Source organism: Mus pahari, chromosome 2 (assembly GCF_900095145.1).
Source record: "Mus pahari chromosome 2, PAHARI_EIJ_v1.1, whole genome shotgun sequence".
Lineage (NCBI taxonomy): Eukaryota > Metazoa > Chordata > Mammalia > Rodentia > Muridae > Mus > Mus pahari.
Window position 1 is genome coordinate 22,119,832 of NC_034591.1, and position 16,721 is coordinate 22,136,552.

The 16,721-nt window shown below is 48.8% G+C and overlaps 1 protein-coding gene across 2 annotated transcripts in view; it reads right to left on the bottom strand.

Annotated features, from left to right (window-relative positions):
* Nucleotides 1-16,721, bottom strand: part of Paxip1 (PAX interacting protein 1) — a 46,762-nt gene that overhangs the window by 10,221 nt on the left and 19,820 nt on the right. For both annotated transcript variants that reach the window (XM_021190111.2, XM_029535199.1), the window contains exons 7-14: nt 11,338-12,052; nt 10,882-10,976; nt 7,866-7,961; nt 6,196-6,333; nt 5,594-5,715; nt 4,661-4,845; nt 3,844-3,887; nt 1,231-1,301 (exon numbers count right to left, since the gene is read on the bottom strand). In XM_021190111.2, the coding sequence (XP_021045770.1) occupies nt 1,231-1,301; nt 3,844-3,887; nt 4,661-4,845; nt 5,594-5,715; nt 6,196-6,333; nt 7,866-7,961; nt 10,882-10,976; nt 11,338-12,052 (1,466 nt within the window). The remainder of the gene's footprint in view (nt 1-1,230; nt 1,302-3,843; nt 3,888-4,660; nt 4,846-5,593; nt 5,716-6,195; nt 6,334-7,865; nt 7,962-10,881; nt 10,977-11,337; nt 12,053-16,721) is intronic.

The window sequence follows — 16,721 nt, forward strand, 5'->3', positions numbered from 1 at the left end:
CAGTGTCCACGCTTCACATTAACATGCATGTGCCCAGCACAGTGTCCACTCTTCACATTAACATGCATGTGCCCAGCAGTCTCCACGCTTCACATTAACATGTATTTTTAGTATTGTGTAGTAGGGCTGATGGAACACCAGGTAAGGGCTCTACAAGTGACCACACCCCTACTGCCTTATGTTAGGCTTTTAAAATGGTCAAATGACTCTGTGGCTGTTGTTACACACACGATATCACATTGAGAGGGTGTCCTGGTACTTCTACACAGCTAAGTTCTAGCCCTGTCTTCACCAAGACACACTGCAAGGCATAGTTTAAATAAAAGCCTTGGGTCTTGTACATTCACCTTCAATGTTCCCAAACCTTATCCGTATCTATAAACCTGAGTTTTCCTCAGCTTCTGTGTGGGTGTGGTGAGTGAGGGAAAGAGAAGGAGAAAATGCTGATTGTAAATGGCCGGCCCCTCAACAGTTCCCTCTCACCAAGTGCAAGGTAGAGCAAAGAGCTCTTGAGTTCCCTAACAGAGCCTCCTAGCTCACTGCAGTTCAATGTTGCTTCTGCTCTCAGAAGGCACGACTGCTGGCCAGCCACACTGCCTCAGGATGAACCAAAAAAGGAGGCATGTAATAACAGCCAATCAGCATGCAGAGTGCCAAGAACAGAAGTTACTCAGGAGTCTGGCCTCTTTCCCAAGGTGACCTCCCCTAGACCTGGAGAACCCAGTGTGGCTCAGCACAGTGCATGTGGAGCACTGCAGGGGGCAGTGCGACTCCCCACAGTGCTGCTGCTTCACACATGGTCTGGGTAAAGTTCTGCTTGAGAAAAGGTCCTGGTTTTTATTTGCAATAAATAAGAAAGAAACATGCTTAATCACTGAGCATCTGTCAAACAAGACACTGGTATGTCATGTGGCAAAAGTAAATCCTTTTAAATCCAACTTACAGTTATATGTATGTGTTTTGTCTACATGTGTGTCTGTACACCATGTGCATGGTCTGGTGACCACAAAGGCCAGAAGAGGTCATCAGGTCCCCTAGCACTGAAGTTACAGGCAATTGAGAGCTGCCATGTGGATGCTGGAAACTGCTTTTAACCACTGACCCACCTCTCCAGCCCCTTGAAATCTTTTTACTATGAAAACTCTCAGAAACATGACAGTGGGCAGCAATGGTCCAAAGCCAACCTGGAAAGGACAGAGGAACGGGAGGAGCCTGCCCTGCTGGACATACCTGGCTCTTTTAGAAGAAGGCTGGATGTTAGCGACCTCATTCGGCTTCAGCTTAGGAGGTAATCTTACACCCTGTAAATAAAATGTTGTATACTTCAGTCAATCTCTGAATACAGAGGCCTCCAAGACACAACATCACCAACACCTTCTGCCCCTATCAACAGCAGAGCCACTGCTCTCACTAGGTAGGGTGGAACCCAGCCAGCAGACACTGCCTTTTCTTTTCTCTCCCACTCTAGTCACCAACATTTAAACATGCCTGCCCATTCTCAACCATCAACTCCCCATCTTTACTGAAGCACTCTGTCCCAACCTCGAATATAGCACATATTATCAGCGCTAACACATCTCCCTAAAGCAAGACTAGCCTCAAACCAGAAGTCACAAACTACATACCAAGTGACAATCACATCAACGGTGCTGTTATAAGCAAGGTGAGGTGCTAAATCTTAGCAAGAGCCTCATGTACCAGAGCCAGCCCAAGCTCCCTCAGCAAAAGGCCTTAGCCACCAGCTCAGACCACCACTCCAAACAGACCAGGGAATGGAGACTGCCTGTGGGGCCCCCACATCAGGGGCTGCCCACACTCTGACATTGTTCATTTCTTCATACTGTACGGAAATTCAGTTGGCTGGGTCTGTCTAAGCTATAGTGAGTTCAAGGCCAGCCTCCACAAATAAGCCCTTGTTGCGAATACTTAAAGGGCTGGGTGCAGAACCACTGCCCAGCCCATGACACTGGCTCACTCTCCACTGTGACTGGCTCTACAAGCCCATTTTAAAAGTACCACATGGTAGCTCATACTTATAATTCTAGCACTATAGTCATTTTCAGGTATACATTAAGTTCAAGGCCAGTCTGGGCTCTATATGAGACCTGTCTCAAACAGCAACCAGAGTGTGGGGGGGTGAGATAGTGTGATGCCCTTCCCCCACCTTGTCCCTTGTCACCTTCGGTAGTTGGGAAAGCTAGCCCTGCATCGTCACCAGCTGTAGCACTCAGGACCTTGGGCCTTGCACCTCACCTGGACAACACAGTGGAGGTGAAGGCACCAGTGGGTCAGTCCCTGAAGGTGTGAGAGCCAGAGAACTGGCCCAGTCCTTCATAGGCTGGAGCAATTCATAGAGTGAAGCCCACACCTTGACTGGGTAGCACAGTGGAGCTGACTCTGGAGGCCTGAGTGTGGGTGAGCAGGCCCCAAGAGCATGAGAGCAGGTGTTGACCCTGCCTCCTGCAGATGGCTTAATAGGTTGGCTAAGCGGTGGAGACATGATCCTGGTGGTTCAGATAAGGGAGAACTGGTAAGCTGACCAACTCAGCTGCCACCCAGGCCCTGATCCTAGGCTTTTGAGCTGTCCTACCCTCAATTCTATGTCACCTGGGATTGGTTGGGCCATGTGAAATGGTCATTCCTGCTGATCCAAAGCTACATGACACAGGGCAGTCACTGTCTTCAGACACACCAGACGAGGGCATCAGATCCCATTACAGATGGTTGTGAGCCACCATGTGGTTACTAAAAATTGAACTTAGGACTTCTGGAAGAGCAGTCAGTGCTCTTAACCTCTGAGCCATCTCTCCAGCAGGGAACAATAGGTCTTAAATGAGTAAACACTAATACAACAAAAACACAGGCTCATCAAGCCTTAAAGGTGAGAATGTAGAGCGTTCCTAACAGACAATCCATAATCAACTTCCAAAATGCTCTATCCTGAAGCAGCTCACCAGAATATCCAGTGTGATGTGACCCTACCCAAGAACCCTCATGAACGTTCCCCAACAATAGGGAACTCTGACCTGTGGCCTGTGTGTGGCCATACCTCTGCCACTTCTAGTGGCTCTCAAGGCTTTGTCAAGGCTTTGTCCACTAGCTATGAAAAACTGACATCTGATGACAGTCCTGCTCCTTAGCTCCTCAAGTGTGACATGGCTCACTGACACTAGCAAAGATTCTCATGTACACATGAGCAGTCACCACCCATACAGACAGTAGAGAAGCATGCAGACTGGTATGCTAACATACTGAGGACAGAGAAGATACCCTTCATGTGCGACCAAACAAGTGACAAGAAGCCAGCAATCATGAACATCCTCATGTACTTGAGTGGCACAGCAACAGCCAGTGTGTGTGTATGTGTGTGTGTGTGTGTGTGTGTGTGTGTGTGCATTGTTTGGCGGGGGGTGAGGCATTGGGGGAGACACACAGGAGTGTCCACAGTGGGGTATGTGGGGTGACATACAGGAGTGTCCACAGTGGGGTGTGTGGGGTGACATACAGGAGTGTCCACAGTGGGGTGTGTGGGGTGACATATAGGAGTGTCCACAGTGGGGTGTGTGGGGTGACATACAGGAGTGTCCACAGTGGGGTGTGTGGGGTGACATACAGGAGTGTCCACAGTGAGATAGATGTGTGGGGTAACATACAGGAGTGTCCACAGTGGGGTGTGTGGGTTTGTCGAGTGACATACAGGAGTGTCCACATTGGGGCATGTGGGGTGACATACAGGGGTGTCCACAGTGGGGCATGTGGGGTGACATACAAGAGACGCTAATGATGTGGAGGGGGGGGTGTGACATACAGCAATGGCCTCTATGGGGTGTGGGGCTGGCGTACCATCAGCAGTTCTGCAGTCACCTTCACTGGGGTCCTCCATGCATCTGAAAAAGAAAGATGTCATCTTCCACATTGAACGGACACACAAAACCTCGCTGTAAGGCCTTCTTAGGCAGGGAGCCTAGCAGACACACAAGGCTTGTCCACAGTACTCATTTAGGGTAAGTATAGCTATGATCCTGCAGCTCAGGGTCCAGGGCAGGTGATTCACCAAGGGTATGCACCATGTGCCCAGTAGGACCCACAAGGACCAATACACAGGTGCTGGCCATGGGGACAGCTTGTGCTGTACAACAAAGTGGATCTGACACCAGAAGTGCACTGAAGTCCCTGCAAAGACCAGGCAGTCCCTTGGGACAAACAGCTATACAGTGCCAGGTGTCCAGTAGGAACACAGAGCAAGGCTTCCCATAACCAAAGATTTATAAAGCAAAGTGGGCTTCACAGGGGAATGTCAAAACACAACCTGAGAAATGTTCATTTTAGAAAGGCAGAATTAAAACCTAGCATCGTATATTTACACAAAAACAAGTTTTAAAGATAAATAAAAAATGTCTTTAAAAACTGTGTTGCATCTTATATCCTCTATCCTCTGTGGGACAGTCCTCCCCTGAGGGTTGTACAGTATTAAAGGGCTGAGCACACAAGGGGCAGGGCACCATCAGGGAGTGACAGTGAGGAGGAAAGCTTCTCAGACAACAAACCCACAACCACACCATTTAGAACTGGGGCAGCATGGGAGGAAGTGCAGCTACACAGAGGGACTAAAGGAAGCAGGTATGTATGCAGGCTTGAGGGCACATCAACTGCCACTGACCTAGAAGACCCAAGACCAAGTGTGGAGTGGGAACAAAGGGGTCCGGCAGGTTGAAGGCGGTGTACCGGCTGTACTGCACTTGCCGAAGGGCCTCGAAGTTCCCCAGCAGAATGTCCCCCAGCCACTGTGCATTCACACATGGGATCCTCCACTCTTTGGCCTTTTCGTACTTCAAGCCGCTTGGTCTTTTTTGTGAGAAAACACATTTACTCAATGTTAGTTTCACCTTACTATGAAGTTTTGCCTATTTTCAAAAAAGCTAATAAAACTAATGAAAGTGGCAGGCATGTTTCAGCAACACTGCCAGCAACCCAAGCTGCCCACCAAGAGTGTCAGGCTCTGACCTGACTCTATTCCAGGTATCTAAACTTATCAGTTAAAGTTCTATTATTTCAATCATCCACCTAGTCAAGTCTTCACAGGTGCTATGCTGGCAGTGCCTTTAAAAAATAGAGACAAAGCCAGGCCTGGTGGCACATCCCTTTAATCCCAGCACCCAGGACAGAGGCAGATCAACTCCTGTGAGTTCGAGACCACCCTGATGCACACAGAGAGTTCCAGGACTACTTAGAGACCCCACTTCAAACCACCACCTCCACCACCGCGGGAAGACGGGAGACCCTGGAGAGTAGTAAGCTAGCAGCTAGCAGGACGCTGGGGGACAGGCACTCAAAGGCCTCGGTGTCATTCTCGTCTGGACTTGCATTGCACACTTGAAGTCACACAAAAGTATGATGTATTAAGGAAGGGCTGCTGCTAGGTATGGTGGTGCATGCCTGGGCTCCCAGCATTAGGGGGCTGTAGGCAGGAGACTGCCACAAGCTTGGCTTACAAGAGGCCATGCCTCCCCCAAACCAACCAAACCACCCAACCCTCTGTACATCCCTCTCCTTTGGGCAAGCAGGACCGAAACAACTTCCAAGCCCAGCTTACTCTTTACAGATGAGGACTGTGTTGCTACGGCACAGGTACCCTGTGTACTTGGCACCTGCCAGGTATGCCATTAACTTCAGGTCATCTCTGTCATTGTCAACAAATCCAGTCACAGAGATAATCTGGGGAGAAAAGAGGAAATGAAATACAACACAAATGGCCCTGACTACTCTGTCACAACCTATAGTATTAGGGGATGTATCTGGGACTGTCATCTCTTAAAGCATCTCAAGAGTAACTTCACAGATGGAACATGAAGCACACAGCATCCTGGGCAAGAAGAGACGGGGCTTCTCTCACAGGGCAGTACTTCTGGCATCTGTGCAACACTGTCCAGGCGATTTCAGGTTACTATGCTGAGCACACACACAGGGCTTTAGTCGTCTCAATGATCCAGGCTCTGGGTCAACTGGTGGCGAGTATCCACAAGTTCTATCTAACAGTGGGTGACTCAGATCCTACGTTTTGAAGTGTCAGCAAGGGAAAATGACATATCTTGTGCCAGGCACTGCTACCATAGCCATGGCACACAGGGGTGAAAGACAACCCAGGGGTCTGGGACAGAACTGTGGAATGTCAAGCGGGAGAGGGGATGGTCTTACATGCTGTGAACAGGGTTTGCCCCCAGGTGGGAACGCCACTGGGAAATGCAGAGCTCGATGAGGGGGCATCAGCTTCTTCTTCTTCAGCACTGTGTTGAGCCAGTGTGCAGTGACACACCGCTTTCTCTCCCGTAGCGCCTGGCAAACAAACAACAATTATATTGTCTCTAGCTCTTTGCTATTGGCCTAGGTAGGGAACGGTTGGCTTGTACAATTTGGGGCCACCTTCCCAGAGCAAGTGAATTGAAGATTCTACCTCCAGGGGATCTAAGGCTCACAGGGCACCTACATGTTTCATGCACCCACAAAGAAAAGCACACAAGATTAAAATTAAGCCTAAGAGAAAAACCATAGTCAGGAACAACTCAACACAATCCCCCCACAAAGAGACACCCAATCCCCTGCATACAAACATATAACGCCCTCTTAAAATTAACCACAGATGAGGTGCACAGTCCAGAGTAGGCAACAGGACCTAACAGGTGCTCCTAAAGTCTGCGCACATATCTATTAGCATTCATCTGTCAACTCGCAGGAAGATTTTTAACCAAAGAGGAGAAATCAAAGCCTCGGGGAAAGAGGTGATGATGGGGGGCTTACCACCTAGGGCTAACTACTTGCTTGCTCTCTTGGGTCTTGGCCTCAGGGGCCCTTGCATGTAAAGCCCCAGATGGTACCAAATCCCATCTGGTGGTGACTAGGAGGGTGTCTCACTTTGTCTACTTCTGCTGGGAACTTCCCATTCCCTCTCCATCGCCAAAAGCTGTCCACAATAGTATCTAGCCCTTTTTTTAGTATCTAGTGGCTTTTTTAATTTTGGAGGCAGGAAAATATTCTTTGGAAGATTCTAAGAACTGGGAGATGGTATGTTTGTAGTTCACTTGTCTAACGTGCATGATCTTCAGTCTGATCCCCTGGCACAATGACACCTGCCTCTTTACGGTAAAGATAAAGGGATCAAAAGTTTACAATCTTGGACTCTGCTACATGATTCAGTCAAGGCTGCTGGGACCACATGATGTAACAGCATTTTCCCTGTCCAATCACTTTAAATATTAATACAATAAGAAGCCTGTGATTGGACAGGGAAAAGGGAAGCAGAGAGAAGAGTTTCAGAGATGGGGACAGGGGAGGAGGAGAGGGAGAAAAAAGGAAGATTTTGGAAGGAGAGGAAGATGATCCAGATTCCACATTGATTTAAATTTCCACAGGTAGTTACAATCTCATAAAATGATAAACTAACTGGGATAACTTGTCTAATCTAGGTGGGCAGCTTGCATCATTATCAATTGGCTCTGAAATTATTATGTGGGGATCTTATGAATTGAGAATTTATTGTTATACAAATCTGACTTCTAGAGTTTTGAATTTACCAGGTTACTTAAGTTTGGGACTACTGCCCACAGGGTGTGGATGGCTGAGAAGGAAGGAGCAGCTCTGAGGCAGGCGACCAGGAGCTGGGAAGACCGCCCGCACAGAGGCTAGCCCAGAGGCAGAGGGACCGTGGGCAGAGAGGAGCTGGGTAGAGGGCAGGAAATTGCCCATCTTTTTTACTATTTCCCACAACAACATGGCACTCTGTCCCACAGGAACACACAGTAAGCACTTGCTTCTAGGGATGAATGTAACCCCGTGGCACCCTCCCAACCAGGGTGCCCAGCTGTTCTTACCTGTGTGTACATACTACTGACTTGACTCTCGCAGAGGAGGTGTGTGCATCGGCTTGTGAAAGTGGGGTCCACAGTGCCACCGTGTGCCTGGATTATCTACACAAAAGACCCAGCAAATCCGTCACCACTTCCAATTATTCAGGCTGTCACCAACTGTGATTTCAATTTAGTCAGCTATGAACAGAAGCCAGATGACCCTGGCACGCCCATTCGCAGAGTCTCCCCCAGCACTCAGAGTAACACTATACCATTCAGTCATTTCAGAGAAACAGGAATGCAATGGTCTTGCTTAAAACTGAGCTTCTTCACCCCAGCACTGTGGACATTTTGGTCAGTGGAGTGTGTTGCAGAACTGCCTGGGCGGCGTATGGTGTCCAGTAGATCCGACTTCACAATGGGAACCAATGGTGTCTCCACTAACTACCAAATGCTCTCAGAGCAGATCCACCACCCTAAAAAACCTTCACACAGTATCAGAAAGTCACATCAAAATATCAAAATATCAAAACATAACTGATGGGCTGGAGAGATGGCTCAGCACAGATGAATGAGTACTGCTCTTTGAGAGAACCCAAGTCTGGCTCCCACACTTATGCATCTGCCTGAATTTCTAGCTTCAAGGGATCCAATGTCTTGAGCCTCAACTAGCACTACATGCTTGTGGCTGGTGTGAGCACACGCATGAGCATGCACACATACATATACATATGCGCGCACACGTGAGTTTTGGAGAAGGGACCGTTCTATCCTGCTCTTGGTGTTGAGTCACTCAAAGAAGAGGGAGGCGTCACTGCTGTATTACGGCCACTCACACAGTGGAAGGCCCCATAGGGTGGGACCCTGGCCTGCCCAGGGCATAGCAAGCACTCCCTCAAGCCTCTGTAGGAGTTACCCAGGAGGGATGTAGAACCTTGGCTGGCTTCCTTAGCAAGCGCAAACAATCCTCTTTGTCTGAGCTGCCACCTCTTTGGTTCTGTTTCACATCTACTTTGAGTTCCCTTCATACTCACCCAAGAACTCTCTCTTGGCTGCCATACACCCCTTGCTGGATTGGAGGCTTCTAAGGAGAGGTGTGGGGGAGGTGAGCACTCTGAGCTAGACCCGTGTACTCATCCTCACTCTGCTCCCACATTCATGTGATAGGCAGGCTGCAGAATACCAGACTCAGAAAGGACCACCCTCCACTAACACTGGCTTTACATGCTATGCTGAGCCATAGACCACGTCCTGGCCTTGATCACATTCTCCCTTCAAAAAGTCTCTAGTTTTTCTTTTTAAATATTTATCTATTTATTTATTTTATGTTTATGAGTGCACCATTAACTGTACAGATAGTTATGAGACTTCATGTGGTTGCTGGGAATTGAATTTAGGGCCTCTGCTGGCTCTAGTCAGCCCCACTCGCTCTGGATTTTCCTGCTCGCTCTGGCTCAAAAATTTATTTATTATCATTAAGTACACTGTAGCTATCTTGAGACACACCAGAAGAGGGCATCAGATCCCATTAAAGACGGTTGTGAGCCACCACGTGGTTGCTGGGACTTGAACTCAGGACCTTTGGAAGAGCAGTCAGTGTTCTAACCCACTGAGCCATCTTGCCAGTCCAGCCTCTAGGTTTTCAAGTGCCCTGAATTGTCCCTGCTCTAGCACTGCTCTCCCCCTGCTTAGTCTGCCAGTGTCTCCATTGGGGTAAGCTGTTCTTGACAGTTCTCTTCCCTTCTCTGTCCCAACTGCCATCACATGGTGTTGCAGGGCTGGGGGCTTGGCACAGTGCTGGACCTCTTGCTGCTTGAGAGTAAGAGAAGGCAAAAATCAGGGAAAGACCAAAAAGCCTTCAAGCCGACTTGAGGAGGCCAAACTGACTGGGAGGGAGTGTTGGCTTGGCTAGCAAAAACTTGTCCAACACATAAGAGGCCCTTGGCTCAATTCCCTGCACCCTGCAAACTGGGGGTGGTGCCATATGCTTTAATCAAGTGGCTGAAAGAAGTTGTTCAAAGTGATCTTTGGAGTTCAAGCACAAGTTCTAGAGACTCCACCTCAAACAAGCATAGGAAATACCAAACTTTACTATTTCACAATCTTGGATTCTGGCTCTACCTATTCATGAAGCATCTCGATACCCCACTTCACAGCTCCCTATTCTTCCCCACTTTTCTGCCCCTATAGCCCCCAACACCCTCTGGCTCTCCAACCCTATCTTTAGGCGTCATCCTCTCCTGGCTGCAGGCTCACCTTTATCAAGCTGCTCTCTGGACCACCCCTCCTATCCTTGCCCTAAGTTCTCCTGTGGACACATGGATCTCCTCTAAGGCTTTAACATAGCTCTGTCTAACCCTTGCCCAGCCTCTCCCAATTCAACATTGCCGTCTTGCTGCACACTTGGCATCTGGCAGAGGTTTTTTTTTTTTTTTTTTTTTTGTTTTTCGAGACAGGGTTTCTCTGTATAGCCCTGGCTGTCCTGGAACTCACTTTGTAGACCAGGCTGGCCTCGAACTCAGAAATCCGCCTGCCTCTGCCTCCCAAGTGCTGGGATTAAAGGAGTGCGCCACCACGCCCGGCTTCTGGCAGAGGTTTAAGCACCAGCAATGCTTATAGCGAAGAACAGTCCAGCTATGCTTCTCTCCTAAACTTGGTTTCTATGTAAAGCAGGGAGAGAAAGGGATTGCTCCGTTTTGATTTGTAGCATGATTGCAAGGAAGACTCTTCAAAGTTTTTTTTTTCATCCATAACAAAGAACAAATAAAAAGAAAAATATATGGAATACCATTCTGCAATTACACCAGAAGACAATTACATGTAGCCATTACCCCTGAAGGAATCTGAAGAACCATGAAGCCTAACACTCCACCTGGTACCTAAGCAACAGAAGTACAGAAAGTGATGGGCACCTCCCATGGAGGGCAGCACTGAGGGGGCACTCCTCCCTGCCCACCAAAGTGCACACATGGAAGCTAACCCAATCAGGCCAACCAATCCAACAGTGTCACACACACAGCCCTCAGCTTCCCCAACTCACCCTTTTCCAGGTGGCTAGCAGCTGCTTATCCGACATCTGCTCGGGATAGTCCGCAATTGCAAACACACATCCTAGCAAGAAGCTTTCTTCTGGAACTAGAATAACAGACATGAACATAAATTAAAAGTGCATTTTGATGAGTTTAGTTTGAATTCATAATCTAACTACATCTGGAAAGTTGCTACAAATATACTAATCTATCTAAAAACCAGATCATTAAAAACAAGACATTAATGAGGTCTAAGCACTAAATCCTCAGCATGCTCCTGAGGCAGCCTTCATACTCTGTGAACACTGGTCCTCACTGCAGGGTGTGCAAATACAAAGAGCCATAATTATCTCGGTGTAATGCCTGTTCAACAGGTAGGAGATTCACTCCACGCGCCGCAGCTACTCGCTAGGCGCCATGCTCTTAGCAAGCTTCTAACTTGTGAGAAAATAGGAAGCAGTACTAACTCTCCACTGCGGGGTCATGTCCAAAAAGCTGCTGCTGCTGCTGCTGCTGCTGCTGCTGCTGCTGCTGCTGCTGCTGAAGGGGGGGCTGCAGGGGCAGCTGCAGGGGTTGCTGGGGTAGAACCTGGTGCTGTAGTGCCTGGGACGTTTGGCTCAAGTGTGCTGCTTGATTCTGCATCTGCTGCTGCTGCTGCAAGCGCTGGAGCTGCTGCTGTTGTTGCTGCTGCTGGAGAAGGTTGTGCTGCTGCTGCTGCTGGAGCTGTGCTAACTGGTGCTGCTGGAGCTGCTGCTGCTGCAACTGATGGAGCTGCTGCTGCAGGGCATGCTGCTGCTGAAATGGCTGCAGCTGCTGTTGAGGGCGATGCAACTGCTGCTGAGGGTGTAATGGTTGCTGTGGAAACTGGAGCTGCTGCTGAGAGAACTGATGCTGATGGACTTGCTGCGGGAACTGATGTGATGGAGGCTGGGGGTAGGGCTGGGGCGGCGGCTGCTGCTGCTGCTGCTGCTGCTGCTGGAGCTGCATGATCTGGGGCTGGAGGTGCAGGGCTGGGTGCTGCTGCTGAGGCTGCTGGGGAGGGTGGTGCTGCTGCAACACGTGTGTCTCGGGAGCACCTTTAGCCTGGCCAAACAGCACAGCACTGGCATTGGGGTGTCCCTGCTGGCCACGGGCCACCTGCTGCTCTAGGTTTTTTGTGGGTGCTGAAAGGGATTGTAAGATCTAGAAAACAAAAAGAGGGCCAAGTTGCTACTAATAATTGCTGAGAGGCACTACCCACTCCTAAGCGAGTAACAGTGCATTCATGTGGCTGATATGCCACACTGCTACAAACTGGAGACCAGGCAGCAACACCAAGCTGCTCTCACATGTATACTTTGTATTCAACATCCAGAGAGAAGGACACCGAACTATAAAACAGAAAATAGCCTAACAAACACAGGAGATGTTCGCAGGTAGAGTGCGTGCTACCCAAGCCTAACAACCTGAGTTCAAGCCTTGGAAGGAACTGTAGAAAGACAACCCCAATCCCTCCCCCCACCTCCTCCAACCCCACCCTACCCACACATACACACACTGGGGGCACTGATTTACAGAGCTGCTGCATCTGAGAGAACAGGGACAGAATAGCAAAACAAACAAGTGGAAGTATTTGGGGCCCAAGCAGCCTGGGGTACAGGGAATGAGGCAATCCCCCCGGCAGTTCCCTCCTCGGCAGCCTGCTCTGCTTCTGACTGACTAGGGTGCAGTAGAAAGTGGCAGCTTTGGCTCAGGTCTCTCCACAGGTGGAGCCGTGTTCTATGCTTCTAGGAGTTACCTCTACTCAGATGAGGCAGGGGATCCACTATTACCACCAAAGCAACTCAGGCCACAGCTACACCTGTTCCTCTTGCACCGCACCTTGTCCTGGGCAGTGGATGTAACATAGAAAAGGGATGGAGGGACTCTAACTAACGGTGTACTTAAAGGCAAATGATAGCTGGGCTTGATGATATAGATTTGTAATTCCAACACTTGGAAAATAGAGGAAAGAGCATCAGGAGTTCAAGGTCACCCCTGGCTACAAAGGGAGTTCAAGGCTAGCCTGAGCTACACAAGATAATTATTGTTGTTGTTGTTGTTGTAATGACGATGAGGAGGAGGAGGAGGAGGAGGAGGAGGAGGAGGAGGAGGAAGAGAAAGAAGAAGAGGAGGGAGGTGTTGAGGAGTAGGCATGCCAGCCTGACAACCAGAGCTCTGATCTTCAGAACCCACATAAGAGCCAGGCACAGGAGTACATGAACATTCATTCGATCTTAATGCTCTTACAGGGAGAAGGGAGGCAAAGACTAGAGATATAAGGAAGCTCTTGGTAACACAGACTAGCTACATAGCAGTGAACAAGACTCTGTGCCAAACATGAAGGAAGGCAGGACCTGACACTTAATATCTTGCTCTGACTCCCACATGAACACTGTAGTACATACAAGCACATCCACACACGTGTATAAACATGCACCTATGTGCAAAGATTTTTTTTTAAATGAATAGTGCTCACTTTAGTAGCACATATATTAAAACTGGAATGATACAGAAAATATTATCAAGCTCACGAAGTCTCAACCCTACACAAAAAACTATAGGCAACCAAGAAAAGCCGAGAGCCGTAGTCTTCCCCAGGGAAAGCAGAGCCACTGTTATCCCAGACCAAACGGTCAGGTCTAAAACATGCAAACATACGAACAGCATACAGACTAAGCAGGTTAGCGTTACCTATTTAGGTGTGCACACACAGATGTAACAACAATGAATGGAAAAGAAGTCATGAATTTGAAAGAGGACAAGGGGATGTGAGAGGGTTTGGAGGAAGGAAAATGGAAAATGATGTAATTACATTAAAAATCTCAAAAAATAAGAATAAAGTTCATGAAACCACTCTCTTTTGCTTTTGTTTTGTATGCAGACATAGGCAGTACCGAAAACAGTACTTAGAATGGATAGCTTCCTGAGAAATTACAGCTGTTGACTCTCCTTCCTCAAACAAGAGACAACAGATGGACAGTTGCAGAGATGGCCTGTCACATGAATAGGCAAAGCAGCCATCTGCCACACTGGTGTCCTCCGCACAAGGACCCTGAAGAGATGCCTCGCAACACAGGAGCTGCTGCCAGGGCAAGCACGGGAGAATCTGCAGCCAGGCAGGCCCTCCGGACCAACTTCTGGTTCTGAGAGATCAGTAGAATGCAGCAGACTTTATGAGGAAGTCATATGGTAAAATGAAGGAAGCCAGAGTAGGTGCAGCTCTGAGCTCCAAGCCACCTTGGTCTACAGAGAGAGTTCCAGTACAGCAAGAGCTACATGAGAAACTCTGCCTCAAAACAACAAAAAGGAGAAGAGCAGACATGTTCCTCCTTCGGCTTAGAAGCAAAGGTTGAAATGTTGCTGTGCACAAGAAGAAACAGTGGGGAGTCAGGAGAGCCTGGCCAGGTGAGGCCAGCCACTAACATCCATGGTGGAGACGAGCATCCTCCCTCCCATCTCATCTGCCCCAAACTGAGAACAAAGCAACCTGAGGGACCCAAGGGAGAGGAAGAGTCCCAAGGCTTGGCATGTAGCCATGCTACCTATAGCAGCAACTCTGAACCCCTCCTTTAAACACTCCCACCGGAGTTCCACCAGAATATAAAAAGCTCTACGGTGCATACCATACAAGCCCTAGCTAGGACAGACTTGCCATCAAACAGGAGTTTGAGTCACTTCCCTCCTCCACCTTGATCAAAAAAAAAAAAATCAAACTAAGCCTCCCTTGTTTAACATTCTGAAATTCATTTTCTGTACACAGACTCTCAGAAAGCCCCATAGTGACCTGAACCTACCTTTGCTGTGGCGAGCTGAGTTGGTTCCATTCTGGAGCCAGTGTCATAGAGAACAGTGTCAGAGCAACTCCCGCCCCACAGATCAATTCAGACACCAGTGTATGTCTAAATCCAAACAGACTTAGGAATCCCACACTTAAACCTGCATCTTCGTGAACACAGCAGGAGACCAGTGACTGACTAAGCCTGCTTCTACTTTGAGAGTAGGGGAAGGGCAAAGCCCATTTCTTCAACACAGAATGCATGGCTGCCACCCAGAACTTCTCATGTAAGGGAGGACGCTATGGAGACGAAAGCCTCACACCAGCTGAGATCTATTTAGTCAATATTTCCAAGTGCTTACAGGGCAAATCCACCTGTGCAGCCCAAGTCTGCTCCCCAGAGCTCACTCACCTTCTAATCTCTCCTCCAGGTGGGGTTGCCCTCTCTCAAGACCTGAGGTCAGAAATGTCCGTCCTCTCTGCCTCCAGCCTACTGACCAATATATCCTTCAAGCTGTCACTAGGCCCATTAACTTTCCAACACCCTTCCTGCTATCCTCCACTGCTCTCCCAAGACCCATCCTCTTTGTGACTGTGGGGCCGTGTGGCTCCCGCCTCCTGGACACTTATTTCAGGAAGACAGGGTAGTACACCCCTCATACTCAGGCTGGAACCCACCTTCTGTGAAGTCCAGTAGCCCCCACCCAAAGCATGCTTGCCCACAAGCAGACATGGCTGCTATGTCAGCTCTGAGGCCCCCTCAGCTCCACAGCTTCCCAGACACGGTGATATGCTGTGCTCAGTTACAAAGGCACGTATCTGGCTTGTCAACCGTCACTTGACATCTGGGAGGGACCAGAGAGAGTCAAGCAGGCCATGGGACCGTGGGCTACCAGAGGCTTCATTCCTAAAGGTGCTACAGCTTCTGTACACTAGGCCAGTTTTTTGTTTGGTTATTTATTTTATGAAAATGGTTATTTTGCCGGCATGTGTGCCTATATAACGTGCACACAGTGACTGCTGAGAGCAAACAAGGGTGGTAGATAACATGGGACTGGTGTTACAATGGCCGTAAGGGGCACATGAGTGCTGGAAATCAAAGGCAGGAACTCGGCAAGAGCACGCCATACGTCCTCTTGACCACACAGCCATCTCCAGCCCCAACATGGCCAGTTTTTACCATACAATCACCACCCAAAAAAAGCCTAAAGTCCAGCCTATAGGGTGGATCTTGGAATCTGGGCAATTTTACAATTTATTTTGACCAATGTAGAATGTGCCTGTCAGTCAACTACACATTTGACACCTCCAAAGGCATGGTCTAGGCTCTGTCTGTACCACTTGCCTGTCCACCACTCTCTCCACAGGGCTCTAGCTACCGCCTCATCTTCCCTCTCTCCATTGTGAGTTCCCTCATTTCCCACATCGCATTAAAGTTGTGGTTGCCAACCTAACGTAGTAATGGTCACACCTAGTAGTACAGCCTTCCAGTCTCTGAATCAATCATCTGGCATCCCCCATCTCCTCAGACCTGGGTAACCCTCTACTCTCTACCCGGCCTCAGCAGCTAACTGTTTTCTTCCCAACACCTAAGAATGCCTGGAGTGGCATGGATCTGTCCCCTCCACTGTCTCTAGAATCCTAACCATCAGCATTCACATTAACCTTACAGACAAGGTTTTAAATATCTCTAACCAACAGACATATGGTTGTGAGCCACCATGTGGTTGCTGGGGATTGAACTCAGGACCTCTGGAAGAGCAGCCAGTACCTTAACCACTGAATCATCTCTCCAGCCTGGCAAAATGATTATCACACAGGCCATTCACAGTTCTCTATGTCCGCCTTAAATGGCACTGGGTCCTGCCTCAGGTTGTTACCACAGTTGAAAACCATTAAAGGAAAAAGAGAAGAAGAAGGAGGAGGAGGAGAAGGAAGAGGAGGAAGAAGAGGAGGAGGAGGAGGAAGAGGAGGAGGAGGAAGAGGAGGAGGAGGAGGAGGAGGAAGGAAGGAAGGAAGGAAGGAAGGAAGGAAGAAGAAGGAAGGAGAAGAAGA